Below are 20739 nucleotides of genomic sequence, written 5' to 3'. Positions count from 1 at the left end.
CATCTTGCACATGCACAAATGATATAGGCCTCTCACTGTGTATTGTACTCAGTTTATTGTTAAAATAAACATTTCTCCTCCCCGTTTTAAACTCTCATTATGGAGGCTATAGAACAGCAAAGAACAATCATTGTATTCTATTTACTTTTTCCACAGGTTACAGACACCACTGACCAGCATTAGCTGCATATTGATAACTGCCCTTGAACAGAGTAGCTTACTGGGACATGACAGAGTCCAGTGAAGAGGCAACTACGTTGTTGTGGGCCTGCAGTCACATGCAGGCCAGACCAGGCAAAGACGATAGATTTCCTTTCCTAAAAAGTACATTAATGAACCAGATCGGTTTTCAACAACTACCAACAACAGTCTCTTGGCACTATTACTGAGACTAGCTTTTAAAATAGATTCATTAAATCTGGATAAGTTCCAATAACTGCCATGGCAAGGTTTCAAGCAGTTTCCCCAGAGGGTTAGTCTCCAGAGTGACTAGCCCAATGACAGTGCCATTACTTCTCTCTTACCAAGAGGAACAGAATACATTCTTGCAGAAGTTATCCATTCAGCCCTTGGATACTGCTGCACCATTCAATTAATCATCCCTCATTCCACTTTTCTCTGTAAGCCTGGTTTCCCTCACTGATTAAAAATCTCCGTCTTGAGTACTGTATACTTAATGATTCTATGGTAAAGAAACAGTTTCATTCCCCTCAAAGAAATTCCACCTCATTTCTGCCTTAAATGTGTGACTTCTTTATTCTGAGATGATTCTCTCTGGTCCTAGACTCTAAAGGGGAACAAACCTTTGTGCATTACCCTTGTCATCAACCCCAAGAACCTGATATGTTTCAGTAAGGTAGCTGCTCATTCTCCTAAACTGGAGTGCAGCCCAATTTACTCAACCTCACCTCATTCCACAATTCCACCATACCCAGGATTAAACATCCTCTGGACTGTCTCCAATGCCAGTATTTACTTTTTCCAGATAAACAGGATCAAAACTGCTCCCAGTATTCCAACTGTGTGATGGATATTGATAGGTGATTCCATAGGTTGGGGAAGTGCCGCAATGATAGTTAAAAAGATAGCATTCAGTTCCCTCACGTTGCCCAGTTTCATTATGGTTTTCATTACTGACTTCAATTCGATTAAGAATTCACTATTTTACTTCAGAAAAAATTCCTTCAAATTTCCACTTTGGAAAATAAATCCCTTAATTTGAAAATTAAACAAATTATAAAGTCTGAGACAGTAACAGTTAAAAAATAGATAAAGAATAATATAAATCTTAAGCCAGATAAGGAATCTGAGAATTTCAAGCTTCTGTGCACATTCCACCAACAAGGACGTGGAAATAATTTATCTAAAATAATTGGTATCACTGAAGTATAACATCAGAGTACAGCATCACAAATTGGCAAGAATTTATTAATCATTCTCAAGATTCAACACCAGTTTCAAAATGAATGATGCATGTGGTACAGGTCATTACATGGAAAGCATAAGTAGGTGAACATAAATTTGCTAAATCAAATGTTACTTGTGATCCATTCTGCAGATGTTCAAAATAACTTTTGCACACCTTTACAATAAATACATTCTCAGAGATGGATGTACACTTTTCCAGACATTGGGCTTTCTCAGTCCTCTCCTCTGAAACAGGGAGGAGTTCAGAACCGCAGTAAATTACTTCTGACAGTGTACTCAACATGGAGATTTTTCAATGGAAGGATGAGTCAGATGGCAAATGAATTCAGCGCTGGGTTACTGACTGTAGACAGTACTGCAAAGCAGCAATGGCAGGAGGGGAGATGATAGAAAAACTTAAATACAAACCAACAGACTCAAGAACAGCTTCTTCCTTGCTATTAGACTTTTGAATGGCCCTCTCAAATTTAATGCTGACCTCACTCTTCACACACCTTCTCAGCAGCTGTAACATTGTATTCCTCGCTCTGTTCTATTACCCTAATGCATTTTGTATGGTATGATCTGCCTGTACTGCACACAAACCTGTTCACTGTACCCCAGTACATGTGACAACAATAAATCAAATCAAAAAACAGGTGAAGGTGCCTCTGTATCTGAGATACAACACCAGTGCCTGTGTATCTGAGAGAAAACAGCAGTGCCTGTGCACCTGAGAGAGAGGAAGTAGACGAGGACAGCAGCATTTCGGAATAAACCACTTACGAAATAAAAGATGGGATGAGAGAATGACAGACTTTCTAAAAAGAACACTTCAAAGCCTGACTTCAGGCATCTGGTTCTCAAACCAAAATTCAACATAATTATTTGGATTATTTGTCGTCCTTCTTTGGATTGAGAAAAATACAGGATGTTTGCCTCATCCATGTTAGCAGTCGCTTGAGAGATCACTTTCCAAACCAACAAAAAGGATTAAAAAAAAAAAGAGGGGTCAAGTTGGGAGGCAAAGGCATCTGGATGATTGGGTTTGCAACTTAAATTGCTGTGTCAATTAAAAATCAAAATATAACCCAATTACTGCAAACCACGGTCACTGTTACCTACTAGTAAAACCAATACACAAAACTCGGTTATGCAACAAAATAAAATCAGTTCAAGGTCACTGCACACAGTTTGCTTTCCTGTATGCTATTCCTCTGGGGTAATGAGCCAAGTCTTTCAAATCATTAATTAGTTCTAAGTAGCATCTCAAGTCAATTTTATTTTTTTGTGATGCAGGTTGTGATCGGGTTCTTCAACCACTCGTTTCTTCCCAGCGACTGCCTCACTGGACGATGGTCCCTGGGCCATAGGCCCATTTGTACTCAGAGTATTCTGGGCTTCCTTCATTTGCCGAAGCTCTCTCTTCTCACGGCGTTCCTCCATCTCTTCAATCTCCTCCGCAAATAGGGCTTGGAGGGGCAGGGTGAGCTTAGGAATGGTTCTAAAATCACCAAACCGAACCTGCGCAGAAATGATTTTTGGATTACGGTCAAGTAGTCAATCAAGGCCTCAATGCAACAAAAAGAGGAAAGCTCTTTAGAAGAGTTAAATGAGAATCTGGGCCTGTCTGTAATGTGGACTCTACTCAAAGTTATCCAGAGGCCTTTTTTTTTAAAGAATTAATATAAAAGTCATGAACGTCTAATCGCAGCGTTGAAATAATTGAAATAAACATTAAAATGGTTCACATTGCAGTATCTTTTATAACTATAGCAAGTAACAATGATATCTCTTGGACTGGTCTGAAGGACCACAATAATGACATCATAGGGGCGATACAGTGGATCAGTGGCTAGCACTGCTGCCTCAGCACCAGGGACCCAGGTTCAATTCCAGCTTCAGGCGACTGTGTGTGTGGAGTTTGCATGTTCTCCCAGTGTCTGCGTGGGCTCCCCCCCGCCCCTCACAATCCAAAAGGTGTGCAGGTTAGGTGAATTGGCCATGCTAAATTGCCCATAGTGTTCAGGGATGTGTAGGTCAAGGGTAAAAAATGTAGGATAATAGAGTAAGGGAATCGGTCTGGGTGGGTTACTCTTCAGAAGGTTGACGTGGATATGTTGAGGTTAAAAACAATGACTGCAGATGCTGGAAACCAGATTCTGGATTAGTGGTGCTGGAAGATCACAGCAGTTCAGGCAGCATCCAAGGAGCAGCGAAATCGACGTTTCGGGCAAAAGCCCTTCATCAGGAATAGTTGAGCCAAATGGCCTGTTTCCACACTGTGGGGCTTCTATGAGGAGATCACTCAGCCCATCTAGTCAATGCCAGCACACTGCAGAGCAATTCAGTCTGTCCTGTAGGTAGGAAATATCCGGATTTTCTCTTTACTGGCCTTGGAAGTCTCCCTCCCCAATTTTTGCCTTTTCCAGAAGATTACACAGCTGAAAGAGTCTCTGGCATGTCTGCACAGCAAATGAAGGGACAGGATTAATGGGATAGTTGTTTCTTGCCTACTTCACAGGTTTCTGACAAGTGTTTTGCTAAACATAACCAAACTGAATTTTAACCGGGGACACAAACGTAAACATACTTACCCTCATATGATCAAAGGCTATTCCAACTTTCTCATTGAAGTCAGCACTGAATAGAGGAATCTTGGCATATCTCTGGCTGAAATGATTTAACATGATGAATTTGGCCTTCATCTGCATACCGACATTGATGGCTTGTGAGGTGGTGCTGGAACAAATAACAACAGAGAAAGGGTTAAAACCAGAGACTGGCAGAATATCAGCTACAAGAATTAAGAGGAAATGTAATTTGGAACTCATCCTGACAAAAGTCAAATGAAAAGAATTTAAAAATGCCTGCTTCAGACATGAGTCGGCGAGGTACCACTTGTTTAAAAATCATCAATATTCAAGCACGTGGGATAATTGTGCTGGAGAGAATGGGGCTGAGGGGTTAAGCTAAGAATGAAAAGCTGCAAATTAAAATATTCTACATTGAGACAGTTTATAGAATTACTCAATCACAGCATTATTGAAAGAGTCTGTGCAGGGACAGTATAATTGCAAGCAAACTTAATTAAAAGCAGCATGCTCACTCGCTTTGCTCCATGGTTTGAATCACTTGAGGCAACAGGGAAATCAAAATAAATCAAAGTATCTAGAAGCTTCAGCACCACAGATCAAGAGACAAGGAGGAGAAATCCAGAAGAAAGCTGAAAGCAGTACAAGTGCATGAAATGATCTTTCTTCTCATGTCAATTGCTCTTACAGGGTCTTTCCAGCATGATTTGGGCGGGTGAGTGCTAAGAGGAGAGAGTGTGTGTGTGTGTGTGTGTGTGTGGGGGGGGGGGGGTTACTGGGCCTTCAGAGATGGCATAACCAAGTCTACCTTGCCACAGGCTGTTCTGAGGCATCTCCCCTCTGAACACTTCTATGGACACCTTTCTCACTTATTACTTAAACAGATTGAAGTGGCCTTCTCAGAAAAACCAAGATGCCCTCTCTCCTGTCTGAACTATCATAGGGCGGCATGGTGGCTCAATGATTAGTATTGCTGCCTCACAGCGTCAGGGACCCAGGTTCAATTCCTGCCTCGGGCAACTGTCTGTGTGGAGTTTGCACATTCTCCCAGTGTCTGCATGGGTTTCCTCCTGGTTTCTTCCCACAATCCAAAAATGTGCAGGTCAAGCAAATTGGCCATGCTAAATTGCCCATAGTTTAGGTCCACTAGTCAGGATAACTGTAGGGGAATGGGTCTGAGTGGGTTACTCTTCGGAGGGTCGGTGTGGACTTCCTGGCCAAAGGGCCTGTTTCCACACTGTAGGTAATCTAATTTAATATCAGCTTTTGTTTCCCTTCAAGGTGCAGAACCTCCTGTTGACCCTCCAATTATCTTGAATTGGATGTCAAGAATCAACTCCAGTGAAAGGCGTTGCCAGGTGACTGTTGCCCTGACAGTATGGTGCCATAAATTCCACTTGTCCCAAGATAGAAACCCTGACCTAAAAGAGCAAAATTGTCTGCCTCAACTTTACACCAACATCCCCCACATTTAGAAAATCATGTCCAATAAACCACGGTTATAGCTATATTTGTTCCCTGTTGGATACTATAATCCATTATCTATTTTCTCTATAGCCCTCAGGAGTTTTTTTTTAAATGCATAGTGGCAACCCAATGTAATTACATCAAGACAGTGATTGTTTCTTGGCAAATGGCAGTTAGATGTTCAGAATCTACTTATTTTTAGCTAAATACATATATCAGATCTAACATTCCTCAGAGAGACTCTGAATGGTCTCTTTCCCCATTCACAACATCGGGTCTCTATAAGAACTGACTTTAGTGCGAAGTCCAAAATAGTTCTCTTTTATCCTTGAAGTGAAGCCATATTGTCCTTTCTACAATTAAGCAAATGAACAATGTTACAACACAGGGTAAACCCCTCTAATTTAAACCAGCAACACAGATAAGATTCAGCCTGTGCTGTAATCTGATAAAATTCAAGGGGCAAAGAATCACCCCACAAGTCAATATTTAAAGCAAAAGATTAACAACTTTATTCTTTAAGTTTAACAGAGAATATTAACTCACAACTATTTACAACTCCTTTCCCTTAAACTATCTTTTACCTCCCTGTCTGCTACACTAGTCCGATAAAAATCCCGATTATGATTTATCAAAAAAATATAACCACATTTCAAAACCAGTCAGCTTTGCCAAGTTTCCTCTGTAGATTTTTCTGCGGCTTAGGGATTCTGCTTCACAAGTCTTTGATAGTTAAAAAAGGTACCTTTTAGAGAGAGCCGTTTTGCTGGCAGTCCGTACTGGTTGGTGGCTTGCTGCTCTTTGCCACTCTGGCTAACTGTTCAAAATGTCTGACATTTATACACCGAAACATTGAATTGTTTCATTGCATTTAGTATGTTGACAATATTAAAATCAAACTTGATTTGAGTTTGGTATCTTGGGGAATCATTTAAACTGATTGGCTGAATTGGAATTTGGTTTTGTCTCATAGCAACCCAGTTACTGCTAGCTGTTCGACCAAATGGTACACTTTAAATTTTCCAGTACTCTGTGGGCTTGCCAAGTCCTTGCCAGCCTTTCAACTCTCTTAAAGGTACAGTATACCTCCAACTTCATAACAGCAACATTTCTTACCTCTTTCTTCCTTCTGCCCTAAGACAAGGGAAAATGGTTAGTGAGGACTTTTCTCCACAGGTATCCCTTCCATTAATGAACCTAATGTGACACTATCAGGGACTACAAACATGCAGCAGAGATCAACCAGAAAGCTATGTGTAATGGTAATGTCACTAGATTACTAATCCAGAAACTCAAGCTAATGTTCTATGGACATGTTTCAGATCCCACCATGGCAGACCCTGAAATGTGAATTCAATAAAGCCTCGAATCAAGAGCTAAATTAATGGTAATTTCAGTTTTCCCAGCCATTATTCCATATAATTGTCGCTCAAAATTACCAGAAAATAGGAAAGATAGCCATCGTAGAAAATCCTTGTGGGATGGTATGTGCAGGTTTGGCAATTTTCTGGAACATTTCCAGGCAAAGTAAACCAATGCTCCAACCTTTAGGTTCCGTCCTTACCTGTGAGTTTTCTCAACAGCTTCTTCCTCCAGGCCATCTTCCAGTGTAGCCTCATGAATCAGGAGATCCGCATTCAGCCCTGTTCAAACAGAAAGCATTGGGTTTCAAATCTGCAATCTTCTTCTGACTTCAAAGTGGCACTTAGAAGGACACTTTGAGCAGCTTGGGTCTATACACATTAGAGTTAAGAATGAGAGGTGACCTTATTGAAACCTATGATCTTGAGAGGATTTGACAGTGTACATTGTTGAAGGGATAGTCCCCATGTCAAAGGGAAAAAAAAATGTTCAGAACCAACAGGAATAACGTAAAACAGGGCTCCTATTTGAGATGGAGGTGAAGAGTTATTTCATCTTTGAGGGTTGTTGGTCTCTGGAATCCTCTTCTGCCGAGTGTAACGCAGGTTGGGACATTAAATACAAACTTGGCCTGGAGTATATTCAACAGAGAGGAGATTCAAGGAGTTATGGAGGACAGGCAAGAAAATAAAAACAGACTCAATGGGCCTAATGGCCTATACCTATTCCTAAAATTCTACAGGTCCAAAAAGATGCAAATTGAATATTAAAATTTTGCTTAGATTCCTAGCATCAGAAATGCTTCAAATTCATTTAAGAGCTCTCAAGTACCTTCTAAAACAATTGTCATTCCTTTAAATGATCCATACTCCAGGAACCTCAAGAGGTTGGGATGCTGGATGAAGTACAAAAAGTATCAACTGTACTTTGTGAGAGCACATGAAACCAATTAGGGTTTTAATGAAGGAGCTTGAGAGCTCTTCAAATAGCTTTAAAATTTGAAAAAGAATTGCCTTAATCAGACATAGGGAGGTTCAGATAGGGCTGATTAGCAGTGCTGCCAGCGTGACTCATACTGGCACAATATCAGGTGACCAAACCATCACTCGATTCAGCTAAAGAGACTGCAGTGCGTGCTCATACAAACTGAATTTGGGAAATAAAACAGAACAAGAAAGCATTAAGTAGCGGAAGGCGCAAGGAGAAAATAAAAGGCCTTGAAACCAAGCTGCGATTTCAGAAATGAGTGCTGAAAAATCTAGCTTTGACAGTGCGAAAGAAATGTCGCAAACAAAAGGTTAAAAGTTGCCATAAAATGGTGCCACAGACCGACAGGGAAAGCCTGGTCACCTGCCACCTTTAGCTGTTTCAGTACTACCCAGGAAGGTAGACTAACAAACTCAAAAGGCAGCAAAATAAAAACAAAGTGTATTGTGCCCTAGAGTTTTTAAATCATTACACATGATTGGTGAGCCATGAAGGGGAACAGTCAATGGAGAAACCGTGCTCAGATGTATTTTAATTTATAATGTGGTGTTTGTCTGGGGGGTGGACAAGGTCAAAAGTCACATTTCACCAGGTTTTAGTCCAACAGGGTTATGTGAAATCACGAGGTTTCAGAGCGTTGCCCTTAGTTAGGTGAAGTCACCTGATGAAGGAGTAACACTCCTGCACCTTTAAGAGAGAGTGAAAGCTGAGAGCTGGCAAACACCTGTCATGTGACTGACTAGCAGTCATAAAGTGTGCTGGAGAATTGAAAGATGTAACATATTTGGCTGTAGCCTCGATACCTCAGTTGTTTTCACAGCAGTCCAAACATAACCAGTTTAAAATTATGCCTCAAGATACTAAAACCCAATCGAATTTGAATTTTACTGTTTTGACACCATCAAACCAGTGAGGGAATCTGATACCCAGGACATGTTGGACAGTTGGCCAGAAACAGTTGTCACTGAATGACTGCTATTCGACACACACTCTGTCAATAGGCATTTTTTAGTTTTGAAACGTTTTTTGTGGCAAAAGACCGAAGGCGACCCAGGGAGATCTACAAAAGAGAGGAAGACCAATGCTGGAGCTGCTATCTGGTTTTGAAAATTAAGCTGCTGTAAATTTAATAGGGGCTTTTATCGGATCAGTATATTGTTATTGAGTGGGAGGTAGGTAACAAACCTTTAAGAGAAAGGAGGCTTAGAGTTGTAAATAGTTGTTTAAAGTTCACTTTTAGACTTAAAGGATAAGTCGATAGTTTGTGTTAAGTAGCAGAATTGGGTAGTTCTCCGTCACTCATACTCTAACAGATTACGAGACGAGGTGAGCTTTTCTGTGTGTTTGGCTTAATTAGCAGAAGGGTTGACCCAGAGTTGTATCATCGCTTAGTCAGGTGAACATCACCTGAAGAAGCGACATTCCAAAAGCTTATGACTTCAAATAAACCTGTTGAACCTGTGTGACTTTTGACATTTTAAATTACAGATTTAGAAGACGCTGTGGCTGGTAATCAATTTGCTGATCATTGCTCTACTCTTTTTAGACAGAAAGATAAATCCTTTTAATGCACCTACTGCAGGAGAGGTTCCTCAGCAGTCAGGCGAGTTGGCAGTATGGGAGGCTTTGTCCGACAGTGGATGAACACAGTCCAGAGGAGAAGGGAAAGGATGAAAGGCCTAATACTTTCACTGGCCACAAGTAGAGAGCTCACAAAGGCATACTTGAACCTCAAAAACAATTAAGTGCTTCCCTCCTTTATTAACTAAATGCTAACCATTAGATTTCATAATACCTTAAACACTTGGCATTCTGTAGGGGCCAGTTGTAATCCACTACAAAAGGAACATGGACTTGTTTTTTGAAACCTAACATCCAACAAACAATAAATATATAACAAGACTTCTTTTACCAGAAGGTTATCACGGCTTCAAGCGTTGGAGCATGAGATTATACAAATCAGGTTCACATTTCCTGGAATACAGAAAGTTCAAGGGTAATTTAATCAAGTTAGGGCTTGAAAAGGATTGACTCGGGAGGCAGCTGGGGGCAAACCATTGCTGCTGGCTAGGGAACCCAGGAAAAGGGAAAAGGACATTAAAATCTGACCAGGTCTCTCAAGGAGAGATGTCAGGAAACTACTCAAAGGGTGGTTGAAATGCAGAACTGTCCTATAAAAAGAAGGGGATGTTAGCTTAATCAAATAATTTAAAATCTGATCTGGGAAGTTGGCTAGGTGGATATGAAATGATATGGAACTAAGGTACAGAGCAATGTCATTGAAAGATGAAAAGTTGAGGGACTGAATGGCTCATATCTCCTCTCGTGCTCCTGCATCAGTAAAATATTGGAGGAATTAGAACAGCGATGTACTTCACTTGATCATCTGCCAGAGTCCATTTTAAACTGACCTGTCTGAACGAGAGCTGAACATGGCATGGTATCCCCGGAGTAAACGATTTTCCAGCCTGACTTATGTTGAAGAGCACAGCCGAAGGCATTCCTGCAATGTCGCACGACACAGGCTTGGAACTGTCACCAACACGTGTCACATGTGGCAAGAGAAGAGAATGAGAGAGTGTCAAAGAGTCATAGAGATGTACAGCATGGAAACAGACCCTTCGGTCCAACTTGTCCATGCCGACCAGATATCCTAACCTAATCTAGTCCCATTTGCCAGCACATGACCCATATCCCTCTATGGGATACCTTTCCTATTCATATACCCAACCAGATGTCTTTTAAATGCTGTACTTGTATCAGCCTCCACCACTTCCTCTGGCAGCTTATTCCATATACACTTACCACCCTTTGCATGAAAATGTTGCCCCTTAGGTCCCTTTTATATCTTTCCCCTCTCACTCTAAACCTATGCCCTCTAGTTCTGGACTCTCTCCCCCCCCCACCCCCAAATTTCACTTGCACACACTCAAGGCCAAGCACAAACTTCACTCTACTCAAATGTATTGTGCCCCTCAGTAAAAAGAAATTACATATTTTGCCTTCACCAAATAGAAGAATTCAATCCAACAGACAAACCAGATTAATAAGCGCCATTACCGTTTCCAGTTCAAGTTTCTTCAACAAAGTCTGGATGCGTTCTTGAGTGATTAACTTGTTAACATCAGCATCTTCCATGAAATGTCGAACAGAAATAACACTGAAACAGGAGGAGAGGAAACACTGGAGTGCCTGCAGATCCAGGTAATACAAACATCCACCACCAAGACTGCCCCCTCAGAGGAGGGCCATTTTGATCTTAGATCCTGTCTGGCCATTCCATTAGATCATGGTTGCTTTGTATCTCCTCTCCAATTTCAATTCATTTCCATCTCTCTAGATAGCTTTTATCACAAATACCCACAAACCTATCCTCAAGTTTCACATGATTCAGTACACTCTGCGTCTGGTAGGGCAATTTCCAGACTTGTAACTCTCCTTCGCATAGGTGCTACCACAGGAGTTCCTAATAGGCTGGAACTCGGTCAGATATATATTGAGTCCAAGAGGAGAATTTTTGCTACTGATGAGCGCTGCAAAAATTGTTTAAATATTCCCAGGCTTTGTCTCTTGGTTCAGCTACACCTCACCTGGAGCACGTGGGTGAGCTTTCACAGCACTTGTTTGATACTGAAGTTGGTATTGCAGTCCTACTACAGGAAATTCAGCATTCCAGCTGGGTGACGGTCCCGTCTCAAGTCCATCAAAAAGGCAACCAAAATGATCACAACTCCAGCTTCCAAACCCAGTTTTCATTTGATCAACATCTCATCTATATTCTGTAATAACCCACAATTCAGAGCAAGCAATGCACAAGACAGCTCTATTAAAAACTTAAAGGGATTATCTGCTTAAACAAAAATCACTTCAGCTTTACAAAAAAGGTGTTGCTAACTGAACATTCAGTTGAGAAACAACTGGCGCTAACTGAACGTGTCAAGAGATGTGAAGCTGGAAAAGCACACCAAGTTAGACAGCATCTGAGGACCAGGAAAAACAACATGTCAGGCCAAAACCCTTCATCCTATTGACCCAAAACCTTATTTCTGACGTATCTCCACAGATGCTGCCAGGCCTGCTGAGCTTAACGAGCAATTTTTGTTTTTGATACTTATCACTGGTCTGTGTTAATTGAGGACCACAACACTGTGGCTGATTCTTAACTGCTTTCAAAGGGCAAGGAAGAATAAGCAACAAATGCTGATGTTACTCGCAACACTCATATCCCAGGGAAGAATAAACAAACGTTTATTATAACATTTACATAACGCCTACAGCCAGCCAGAATTCCAGCAAAGCACAATTGGCTCTCATCAGTTCAGTGAAGATAGCATTCCCATTTACTTATCACTACAATGGTTATTAAAAAACTAGGCAGTTGGTAAAGACTTTGAGGGCAAAGGACAGAAACACTTAACATAGAAAACACCCTTTATCTTCCCACAAGGGCTAGCTGATTGAGAATGGACAATCGCAAATAACAGAACACAGAATTCAATGAACATATTATTCAAGAACATTAAGACCAGCAGCACTGGCCGTGTAGAGTGTGAGAATAATTTAAGATGTTTTTTTTAAGATTAGATTCCCTACAGTGTGGAAACAGGCCCTTCGGCTCAACATCTGCAGTCATTGTTTTTACCTTCGGTTCAACAAGTTCACCGACCCTCTGAAGAGCAACCTACCCAGACCCATCTCCTCTGACTAACGCACCTAACACTACGGGCAATTTAGCATGGCCAATTCACCTGACTTGCACATCTTTGGACTGTGGTGATTAACAAAAACGACACGACAAGAATAAAAACACATCTCATCTTTATCTGGGACCACAAAGACTAAGTGGGGACTAACTTGGACCGTAATTACCAAAGTAAAGTCTTTTGCATCCTATAATTATCTAATATCAATCCTGAATAATGTGGATGATGCTTATACGCATATCTCTATTTGGACCATACTGTATGGAAACAGTACTTTAACAGATTGCTCTTATACATGGGTTTGGAGGAGGGGGTATTACCAGGAGCTGACGTGACTTTTTAGAACTGAAATTCAAATATCCAGTGACTATTATTAGTTAATAATGTATGACTGGGATACAGAATAGTTCCAGCACAGAGGAATGCCACTCATTGCTTGGTGTTCATGCAGTCATTCTGAAACAGCAGAGAGTCCCACTATCTCTTGCTTATTCTTCATAGCTCAGCAAAGCTTTATGCTTCAGATAATTATTTTGCCGTCTTCTGAATTCTGTTTTACTTGGCTACGCCACACTCCCAAGCACTGCATTCCAGATCGGAGCCAGTCATTGCATGAAAAAGCTTTGCCTTCACTTTGGATTCTTTAGCCCTGATGGCTCGGGTTCTAAACGTTTTGCCCAAGAGAAATGTTATCCCCTCATCAACTCTGTTAATGCCCCAAATGGTTTTGAGAACTTCCATCAAAATTCCTCACAAACGTTTTATTTGCCAAGGAGAACAATTCAAGCCTCTCCAAACTACCCTTGTATCCCTAGAGCCATTCTCTGAATTCTCATTTACACCATTTATAAATCAGTAGCGCAGTAAGCCTGTCAGAACAGTCAGAGAGAGAACACAATACAACAGGTGAAACAGTCTATTCTGTTCCCAAGAGAGGGAAAATGTATTTCATAATTAATTAAGCCTTCATTCTGTACGACCTGTTTAATACACCTCTAGAATTCCTATTAAACATAAGCATGTTGTGAATAAAATGAAACATCCGCTAAGTTTCACTATAAACGAAATACAATTCACTGCTAAATTAATACCTTCCATGTTATTTATAAAGGCATGGAATGCAATTTCAGTTAACTGCCCAGCCAAACTCCTGTGGTGTTAATAATATTTTCACTCCCGAGTTGACACACTCAAGGCTTTTAGTTTAGCTCTGAAACTCAGTTCAGCAGAATCAGGAGTTCATTTCAGAAGAGACAACAGTTTTCTTTGAGCAGGGGAACCAAATTCTCAGTTTGGGGAACCAGCCACCCCAGCAGATTTAATTTAAGTTGTGAAGCTTCCAAACCACAAGAGTTTGTGCACGGCTGGAGATGTTCAAATTGAAAGTTTTAAATTATAAACAGCCTAAAAAAGTCCAAAAGGAATTGCATAACTGTCTCAGAAGAAAAGAAGCTGGAAAGAGTCAGTTAAGTTTTAAAAAATTAAAAGAATTGAGATAGGAGTGATAGCACTCTGGGATTGAGCATCTGCAAGATAGTAGTCTGTGGACAAAAAGAAGAGTTAGAAAAAAATCTTTGCTTTGCTGTTTAATTTTCAGATCATTCTAAATTGTACACAATTACATTGCGTTAAAAAAATTACATTCTCTTATTATAGACAATACTGCAACCTTGAGAGAGAATGTTCACATGATAAACAACTGCAAAAATCAAATGTAATCTGTCAACCCAAGTTTCATTGTGCAATCTGACTTGTCGAACAGTACTATCACCTGGGATCCTAACATCTGCAATGAAAAAATCAAAATTTCTTATTTCTCAATCCTTGTAAATTTTGCCCAAAAGAACATTTATTTCATAATAAGGAGGCCATGGCAAAGGAGAAAGTGAGGACTGCAGATGCTGGAGATCAGAGTCAAAAAGTGCAGTACTGGAAAAGCGCAGTTGGTCAAGCAGCATCCGAGGAGCATGGGAGTCGATGTTTTGAGCATGTGCTTTTCACCAGGAATGTAGAATCAGGAACATTTCTGATGAAGGGCTTATGCCTGAAATGTTGACTCTCCTGCTCCTTGGATGCTGCTGACTGACTGCTTTTCCAGCGCCACACGGAGTCCATGGTAAACACTGTCCAACATAAGCTAGCTTGAGAGGACATACTGAAAATGTAATTGATTTTAAAAAAAATCAGTGTTTAGAAAATGCCCCTTGGGGCAAGGTGGGACTTGAATGGAGATATCCTGACTCAGAGTGGGGGGACATGACTGCTGCATTTCAAAAGCTCATTATAAAATTTTTGAGTTTTTTAAAAAACAACCTGTGGGGACATGTGGGGACTCGCTAACCATATCTGGTTAGAAAGATCAGTTTGTGTTGAGAAATTAGTTAATTAAATAGAACCCACATAAATAGGAGTTAAATTATGAAAATCTCCACAGCAGCTAGCAAGAAAAGGATGTATCTTTAAGGCCATATACTATTTAACAATTTGCTCAGCATAGACCAGGAGAGACAATATCACACTTCATCATGGGAGCAAAACGTTAATTACAGGAGAAATACCAGAACAGTCCAAATGATAGGAATGGCAAAGATACTAAGCACATGACTACCATTAGAAACTGGGATACAATAACCCTCAAAGGCAGACCTATTAAGCATCTTTACTGATAAACCTTTAACACAGAAGACTTTTAGGATTGAAAGAATAAGGGATAGATAAGAGAGTATAAATGTCACAAATAAATTAACTGAAAGCTCAACTTCATAAATTATTCAGTGACGGTTCTTTTAAAAGAATAACCACTAAAAGTAGGAGGAACCAATACAGAGGGTTGACACCCACATTTACAGGGTTAAAAACAAGGACTGCAGATGCTGGAAACCAGAGTCTAAATTAGAGTGGTGCTGGAAAAGCACAGCAGGTCAGGCACCGGATGCTGCCTGACCTGCTGTGATTTTCCAGCACCACTCTAATCTACATTTACAATGAAGGAAAGGTTCATATACATTGTCAAAATAACCTTTCACGATCATTTCAGGAGTATTAGAAACTCTCAATATTTCACAAAAGGTATTTGCTCCCACTTGGGGAAATGAACTTTAGCCCTCACCCACCACCACTACTACACCCCCCTAAACATTCAGTTTGGAAATGGATTCGATAGACCAACTCACTTCAAATGGTGAAGAATCTTCTGGCAATGGGTATGGTACTGGTTCAACCAATTCATAATCTGTAATGGTCCCACAAGTGAAATTGGGCTGAAGTCCTTTCCCTGGGATAGCTAACAAAATAAATGATAAATGTTGCTCCTTGTTAAACAGTTTAAGACGATTTGAGATTAAAGTAAAATAAAAATTCAAGTCCGAAGGTGGTTAGCGGCAAATAACTTTCAGACTGGAGAGGAATATTCAAAGAAATTCTTCAGGGCTCAATTTTAGGAGCAGTGCAACTACTCTTTTTAGGTGACATAGCTGAACTTGGATCTACTGGATATAACCGCGAAGCTTGCTCATAGAGGTAGCTCAGAAATGTAGTAAACAATCACAAGAATAGTAACAAACTCCAGAAGGACAGAAGTGGGCAGAAATATTTAATGGGAAAAAATGGGAAGGGATAGCCTTCAGTTGAACAAGTCTCTTTGTCCTTCCTAAGTGAAGTATTACAATTGCAGTAACTGCACTGGGAACAGTGGCCTCTGTATGTGTACAGGAGTTTGAAGGCGATAGGACGCAAAGGCTGTTTAATGCGGTCTCCAGTCTCTGCCTGGACGTTCCTCTGGTACAGCACCTACTCAGTGTTCTGGACTCTTTATGTCTGGTAACACAGAGACATGTCTGGACTGACAAGTATGGCTGACATAGAGATCAGCCTCAATGGGGTTTTCTAATATATCCTGGCGAGGGTGGCTAATTGCAGCTAAGAGCATAAGGTCACTGAGGGACCCTAGGAACACAGTGTTTCACAATAATATTTGTGAAACTGTCTCCTGAAATGGAAAGTTCATTGGGAGGTAGAAACATTGATCACAACTGCGAGGGGGGTGGGGGCGAACATGAGGTTTGGGAAAGCAGATTACTCCATCTCTATGGAAAACTGAAATCTGTGCACAAAAGGACTATGAAATGATATGATCAGATGACACCAAGTAAAATCACCAAGAGGAATCCAATCCATCGACAGAATTGTTATTTAGCTGCTTTCACTGTTTTATTGAAACAATTTCAATGTTTCCAGATGCAACCACCTGATGAAGGAGCAGCACTCTGAAAGCTAGTGCTTCCAAATAAACCTGTTGGACTATAAGCTGGTGATGTGTGATTTCTAACTTTCCAGATGCAAGCAGTTTATTTACAATAGTCAGTTGAGTTACAGTAGTGCTAAGGGACTCTCATGTTAAACAATATCTATATTGAGATAATTTGCCCAATATTTGAATTTTGCCTCAAATAAAAGCAGGTTTTAAAAAAAAAGGCTGCATTTATTGTGAACATTGCCACCAAGTAGAACAATGAGCACGCATGCTCAATGAGCTTACATCACCGCCCTGTCTGCATGGCTGCCAGTGGTTGCTGTATTGGGCAATTTAGTCTGTTTATGAGGTGAAGATCTGGGAGAGGGAGAGCAGTGGGGGAGGAACAGGTAGCGTGGGAGAGCTCAGGAGAGGAAGACAGATTTGTAAGAAACCCTGAAATGTCGGAAGGGCCCAAACAGCGAGATGATAGCTCTGATGAGAGCTAACTAACACACTCTAATATCTCAATTTGTAATTTGGAGAGACTTGAGAATCTGGGGTCACTCGAAGGAGAAAGGAGCAAGGGGAGATTTTATAACAAGTTTGGAATTCAGGAGCATTTCTGATAAAGTAACTAAGGAGATATTTGCATCTGCCACCATAAACAAACAAAAAGAGCATTAAAATACACTTGCTGATATAACCAAAAGTGACAAGAAATACAGTAAACTGTTTTTGAGAACGCTTTGCTGAAGAATATGAGAGGCAGATTTAATAGTTACAATCAAAAGGCAACTGGTTAAATATTTGAAAGAAAGACATTTACAATGGGAAAAAAACAGGCCCAGACTTGATCAGCTGCACCATTCTATGCCTTTCTAATACAGATTAATCTGTACTAACCTCCATGAATAAATTAACGTATTAACTCTTAATTCAGTAAGGTTACTCCATCATGTTTAAGCCTCTAGGTGTTTTTTCAGACACCTAGTTTAACATCAACTTAGAGAAAAAAAATGTCAAGCCAAAGCAAGGTTTGAAAATCAACAGGAAGTGTGGCATCTGCAGTAATTTTTTGTTAATAGGACATGGCTGAAAACAAAAGGGACCCAGGTTCAATTCCCGCCTCGGGCGACTGTCTGTGTGGAGTTTGCACATTCTCCCCGTGTCTGCGTGGGTTTCCTCCGGGTGCTCCGGTTTCCTCCCACAGTCCAAAGATGTGCAGGTGAGGTGAATTGGCCATGCTAAATTGCCCACAGTATTAGGTGCATTAGTCAGGGGTAAATGTAGGGGATTGGGTCTGGGTGGGTTGCTCTTCGGAGGGCCGGTGTGGACTTGTTGGGCCTAAGGGCCTGTTTCCACACTGTAGGGAATCTAAGTTAAAAAAAACAAAAATACCAGGGATATTCAGCAGGTTAAGCAGCACTAGTACAGCAAACCACTTGGTCAGAGCTGGCAGATTCTTCAAAAGCATTGGATCCCTGGATATTTAAAATTCCATCAGGCCAATGACTGTGGTAATGGTCGGACATGCAGCAAAAGCTCCAAATTTCCCACATTCAACCACAGAAGGCCACGATCTGCACAGGTCGAAAGCTAAACAGACACAGGACTGGAAAAACTGGGACAAACCAGCTTGTACAGGGAGGGTAAACATTCACGTTTTCTTACAGGAAACCAGAGAAACAAAGCTTGACTGGACACCTATTTGAGGAGGAGAAAATGAGGACTGCAGATGCTGGAGATCAGAGTCGAGAGTGTGGTGCTGCAGCAGATCGGCAGCATCCGAGGAGCAGGGAAAAAAAAAATAAAAAAAAGGAAAAAAAAATTTCGACATTTCAGGCATAAGCTCTTCATCAGGAATTTCCTGATGAAGGGCTTATTCCTGAAATGTCGAATCTCCTCTCCTCAGATGCTGCCTGACTGGCTGTGCTTTTCCAGCACCATACTCTTGACTATGGATGTCTATTTACGCATATTAAAAATTCAGACTCATTAAAAATAAATCTAACTTACCAAAGCCCTTTCTCGTTCCAACAATATATTTATCAAGCCCTGTAATATATTAAAACACATCATCCAAAGGAAATAAAAAAAATGAATTACAATGTCAATCTGAAACAATTTTGAATATTGTTGCACTGCAGTGATATCTAGTCAAGTAGCAGGTACACTGCTTACCTACTCTAAACCACTAGCCCAGCAGAGTAGGAGTTTAATTCAGGTACAGTTAAAGTTCAAGAAAATTCATTGATATGGACAAGGGACTCTTAATAATGCTCATTAAAAGATATACTAATGAGCATGTTCATGAGACTCTCATTAGTGGCAGTCTAAGCATCAAAATGTAACAGGCCCAGGGCTCTTGGGATACAATGGTAGCATGCTTGGCTCTAGACCAGAAAGTCTGAATTCAAATCCCATCCTCCCCAGGCATGTGTCATTATGTATCTGAATAGGTAACTTATTATACTTTTAGTCAGAGTCGCAGAGATGTACAGCATGGAAAAAGACCCTTTGGTCCAACTCTTCCATGCCAATCAGATATCCTGAACTAATCTAGCCCCACGTGCCAGCATTTGGTCCATATCCCTCTAAAGCCTTCCTATTCATATACCCATCCTCATGATTTTTATAAACCTTTAGAAGGTGACTCCTCAACCTTCGACCCTCCAACATCTTCTGGCACAGTGGTAGTGTCTCTATCTCTAGGCTAGGGTCCCTGGGTTCCAGAACCACTTGCCCTGGACCTGCGTTTAACATTTTGCAACACGTTGACTGAAACAACTATAAATCAATCAATCAATCTAGGGTATAACCTGTGAGGAAGGGTGTCTTGTGGCTCAGTGGTGGTGTCCCTACCCCAAAGCCAGCAGGCATGGGTTCAAATGACACACCCTAGAGGAGTGTCATAACATCCCTGGACAGGTTGATCAAGAACATCGACAATACAGGCCCACAACTATTGTCACTGTTGCTAAGACAGTTTGCCCAAAGATTGGGAGCCATTTCGCTGTAAAAACATTACATTTATAGACATTCCATAACCATTCACATGGGCGTATCATGCATTTAACCAGAAAGGTTTTCAGCACAGGAGGAAGATAACATTCAGCTCATTGTGCCATGTGAGCTCTTTGCTCAAGCAATGCAAAATTAATCGCACGGTCTGGTATTTTCCCCATAGCCTTGCACTTTACCTGATTTCAAACATTTAGCTTGTTTTCCAATGAAAGACTAGTCTCCCTCTGGTGGGCAAAAAGAATCCATGCTTCAAACAACTTGCATACCAAGGCAGATTCCAAAATCTCTGAAGCGAATTGAATAGTCTACTAAAGAAAAAGCGTGGCAAACATCTACAAGTGTTTGGGGTGGGGAAAACTAACTGAGCCATTCTTCATAGACAGCTGACATGAACATGGTAAGTTATCTTCTGTCCTGTATGGTTCTCACTCTCCCTTGAAACTTTCTGATCTTCACAAGATATTTGTATTCCTATTCCAGGATATTACTTCCCTAGTCACTGACAGCAGTTATATTCACACAATGAATGAGTCAGATTATAGACATGGCCACATTTGCTGACCCCCAACAGGTTATAAGTTCCACCGTTTAACCGAGGCACTGTATGTATGACCCACGTTGGAAATGAAAATACTCACTGTGTGATGATCAGCATGCATGTGGGAAACAAAGATGGCTGACAAGTTACAGAGGATCACATCCACATCATTGCCATAATGACGACAGAGCTGTCCAAAAGTGCCTTCACCACAATCTAACAATATAGAGCATGTCGCGCTAAAGGAAGTTTTAAAGAAGTCTTATTAGAATCAAAAGGAATTTTGTACCAGGAGTGAACTACTCTTCTTTCACTTTGAAGCAATCTGCTGACATTCGACCTTTTTACTAATGAGATCAGAAGAAAATGGTGGCTATTTCATAAGACTATTATTGATGGTATTCTTTAAGGACAAAAGCTCCT

The 20739-nt window shown here is 40.7% G+C and overlaps 1 protein-coding gene across 1 annotated transcript in view; it reads right to left on the bottom strand.

Annotated features, from left to right (window-relative positions):
• Nucleotides 1–1410: 1410 nt before the first annotated feature.
• The window catches only part of elac2 (elaC ribonuclease Z 2), a 52109-nt gene continuing 32780 nt past the window's right edge, over nucleotides 1411–20739 (bottom strand). The window contains exons 17-24 of the mRNA XM_043714475.1: nucleotides 20417–20555; nucleotides 18771–18809; nucleotides 15694–15803; nucleotides 10878–10977; nucleotides 10229–10349; nucleotides 7033–7111; nucleotides 4005–4149; nucleotides 1411–2931 (exon numbers count right to left, since the gene is read on the bottom strand). Of these exons, the coding sequence (XP_043570410.1) occupies nucleotides 2677–2931; nucleotides 4005–4149; nucleotides 7033–7111; nucleotides 10229–10349; nucleotides 10878–10977; nucleotides 15694–15803; nucleotides 18771–18809; nucleotides 20417–20555 (988 nt within the window). The 3' untranslated portion in view covers nucleotides 1411–2676. The remainder of the gene's footprint in view (nucleotides 2932–4004; nucleotides 4150–7032; nucleotides 7112–10228; nucleotides 10350–10877; nucleotides 10978–15693; nucleotides 15804–18770; nucleotides 18810–20416; nucleotides 20556–20739) is intronic.

The sequence above is a fragment of the Chiloscyllium plagiosum genome, chromosome 24, assembly GCF_004010195.1.
Source record: "Chiloscyllium plagiosum isolate BGI_BamShark_2017 chromosome 24, ASM401019v2, whole genome shotgun sequence".
In the NCBI taxonomy this organism is placed as follows: domain Eukaryota; kingdom Metazoa; phylum Chordata; class Chondrichthyes; order Orectolobiformes; family Hemiscylliidae; genus Chiloscyllium; species Chiloscyllium plagiosum.
This window is presented reverse-complemented; position numbering and strand designations above follow the sequence as displayed.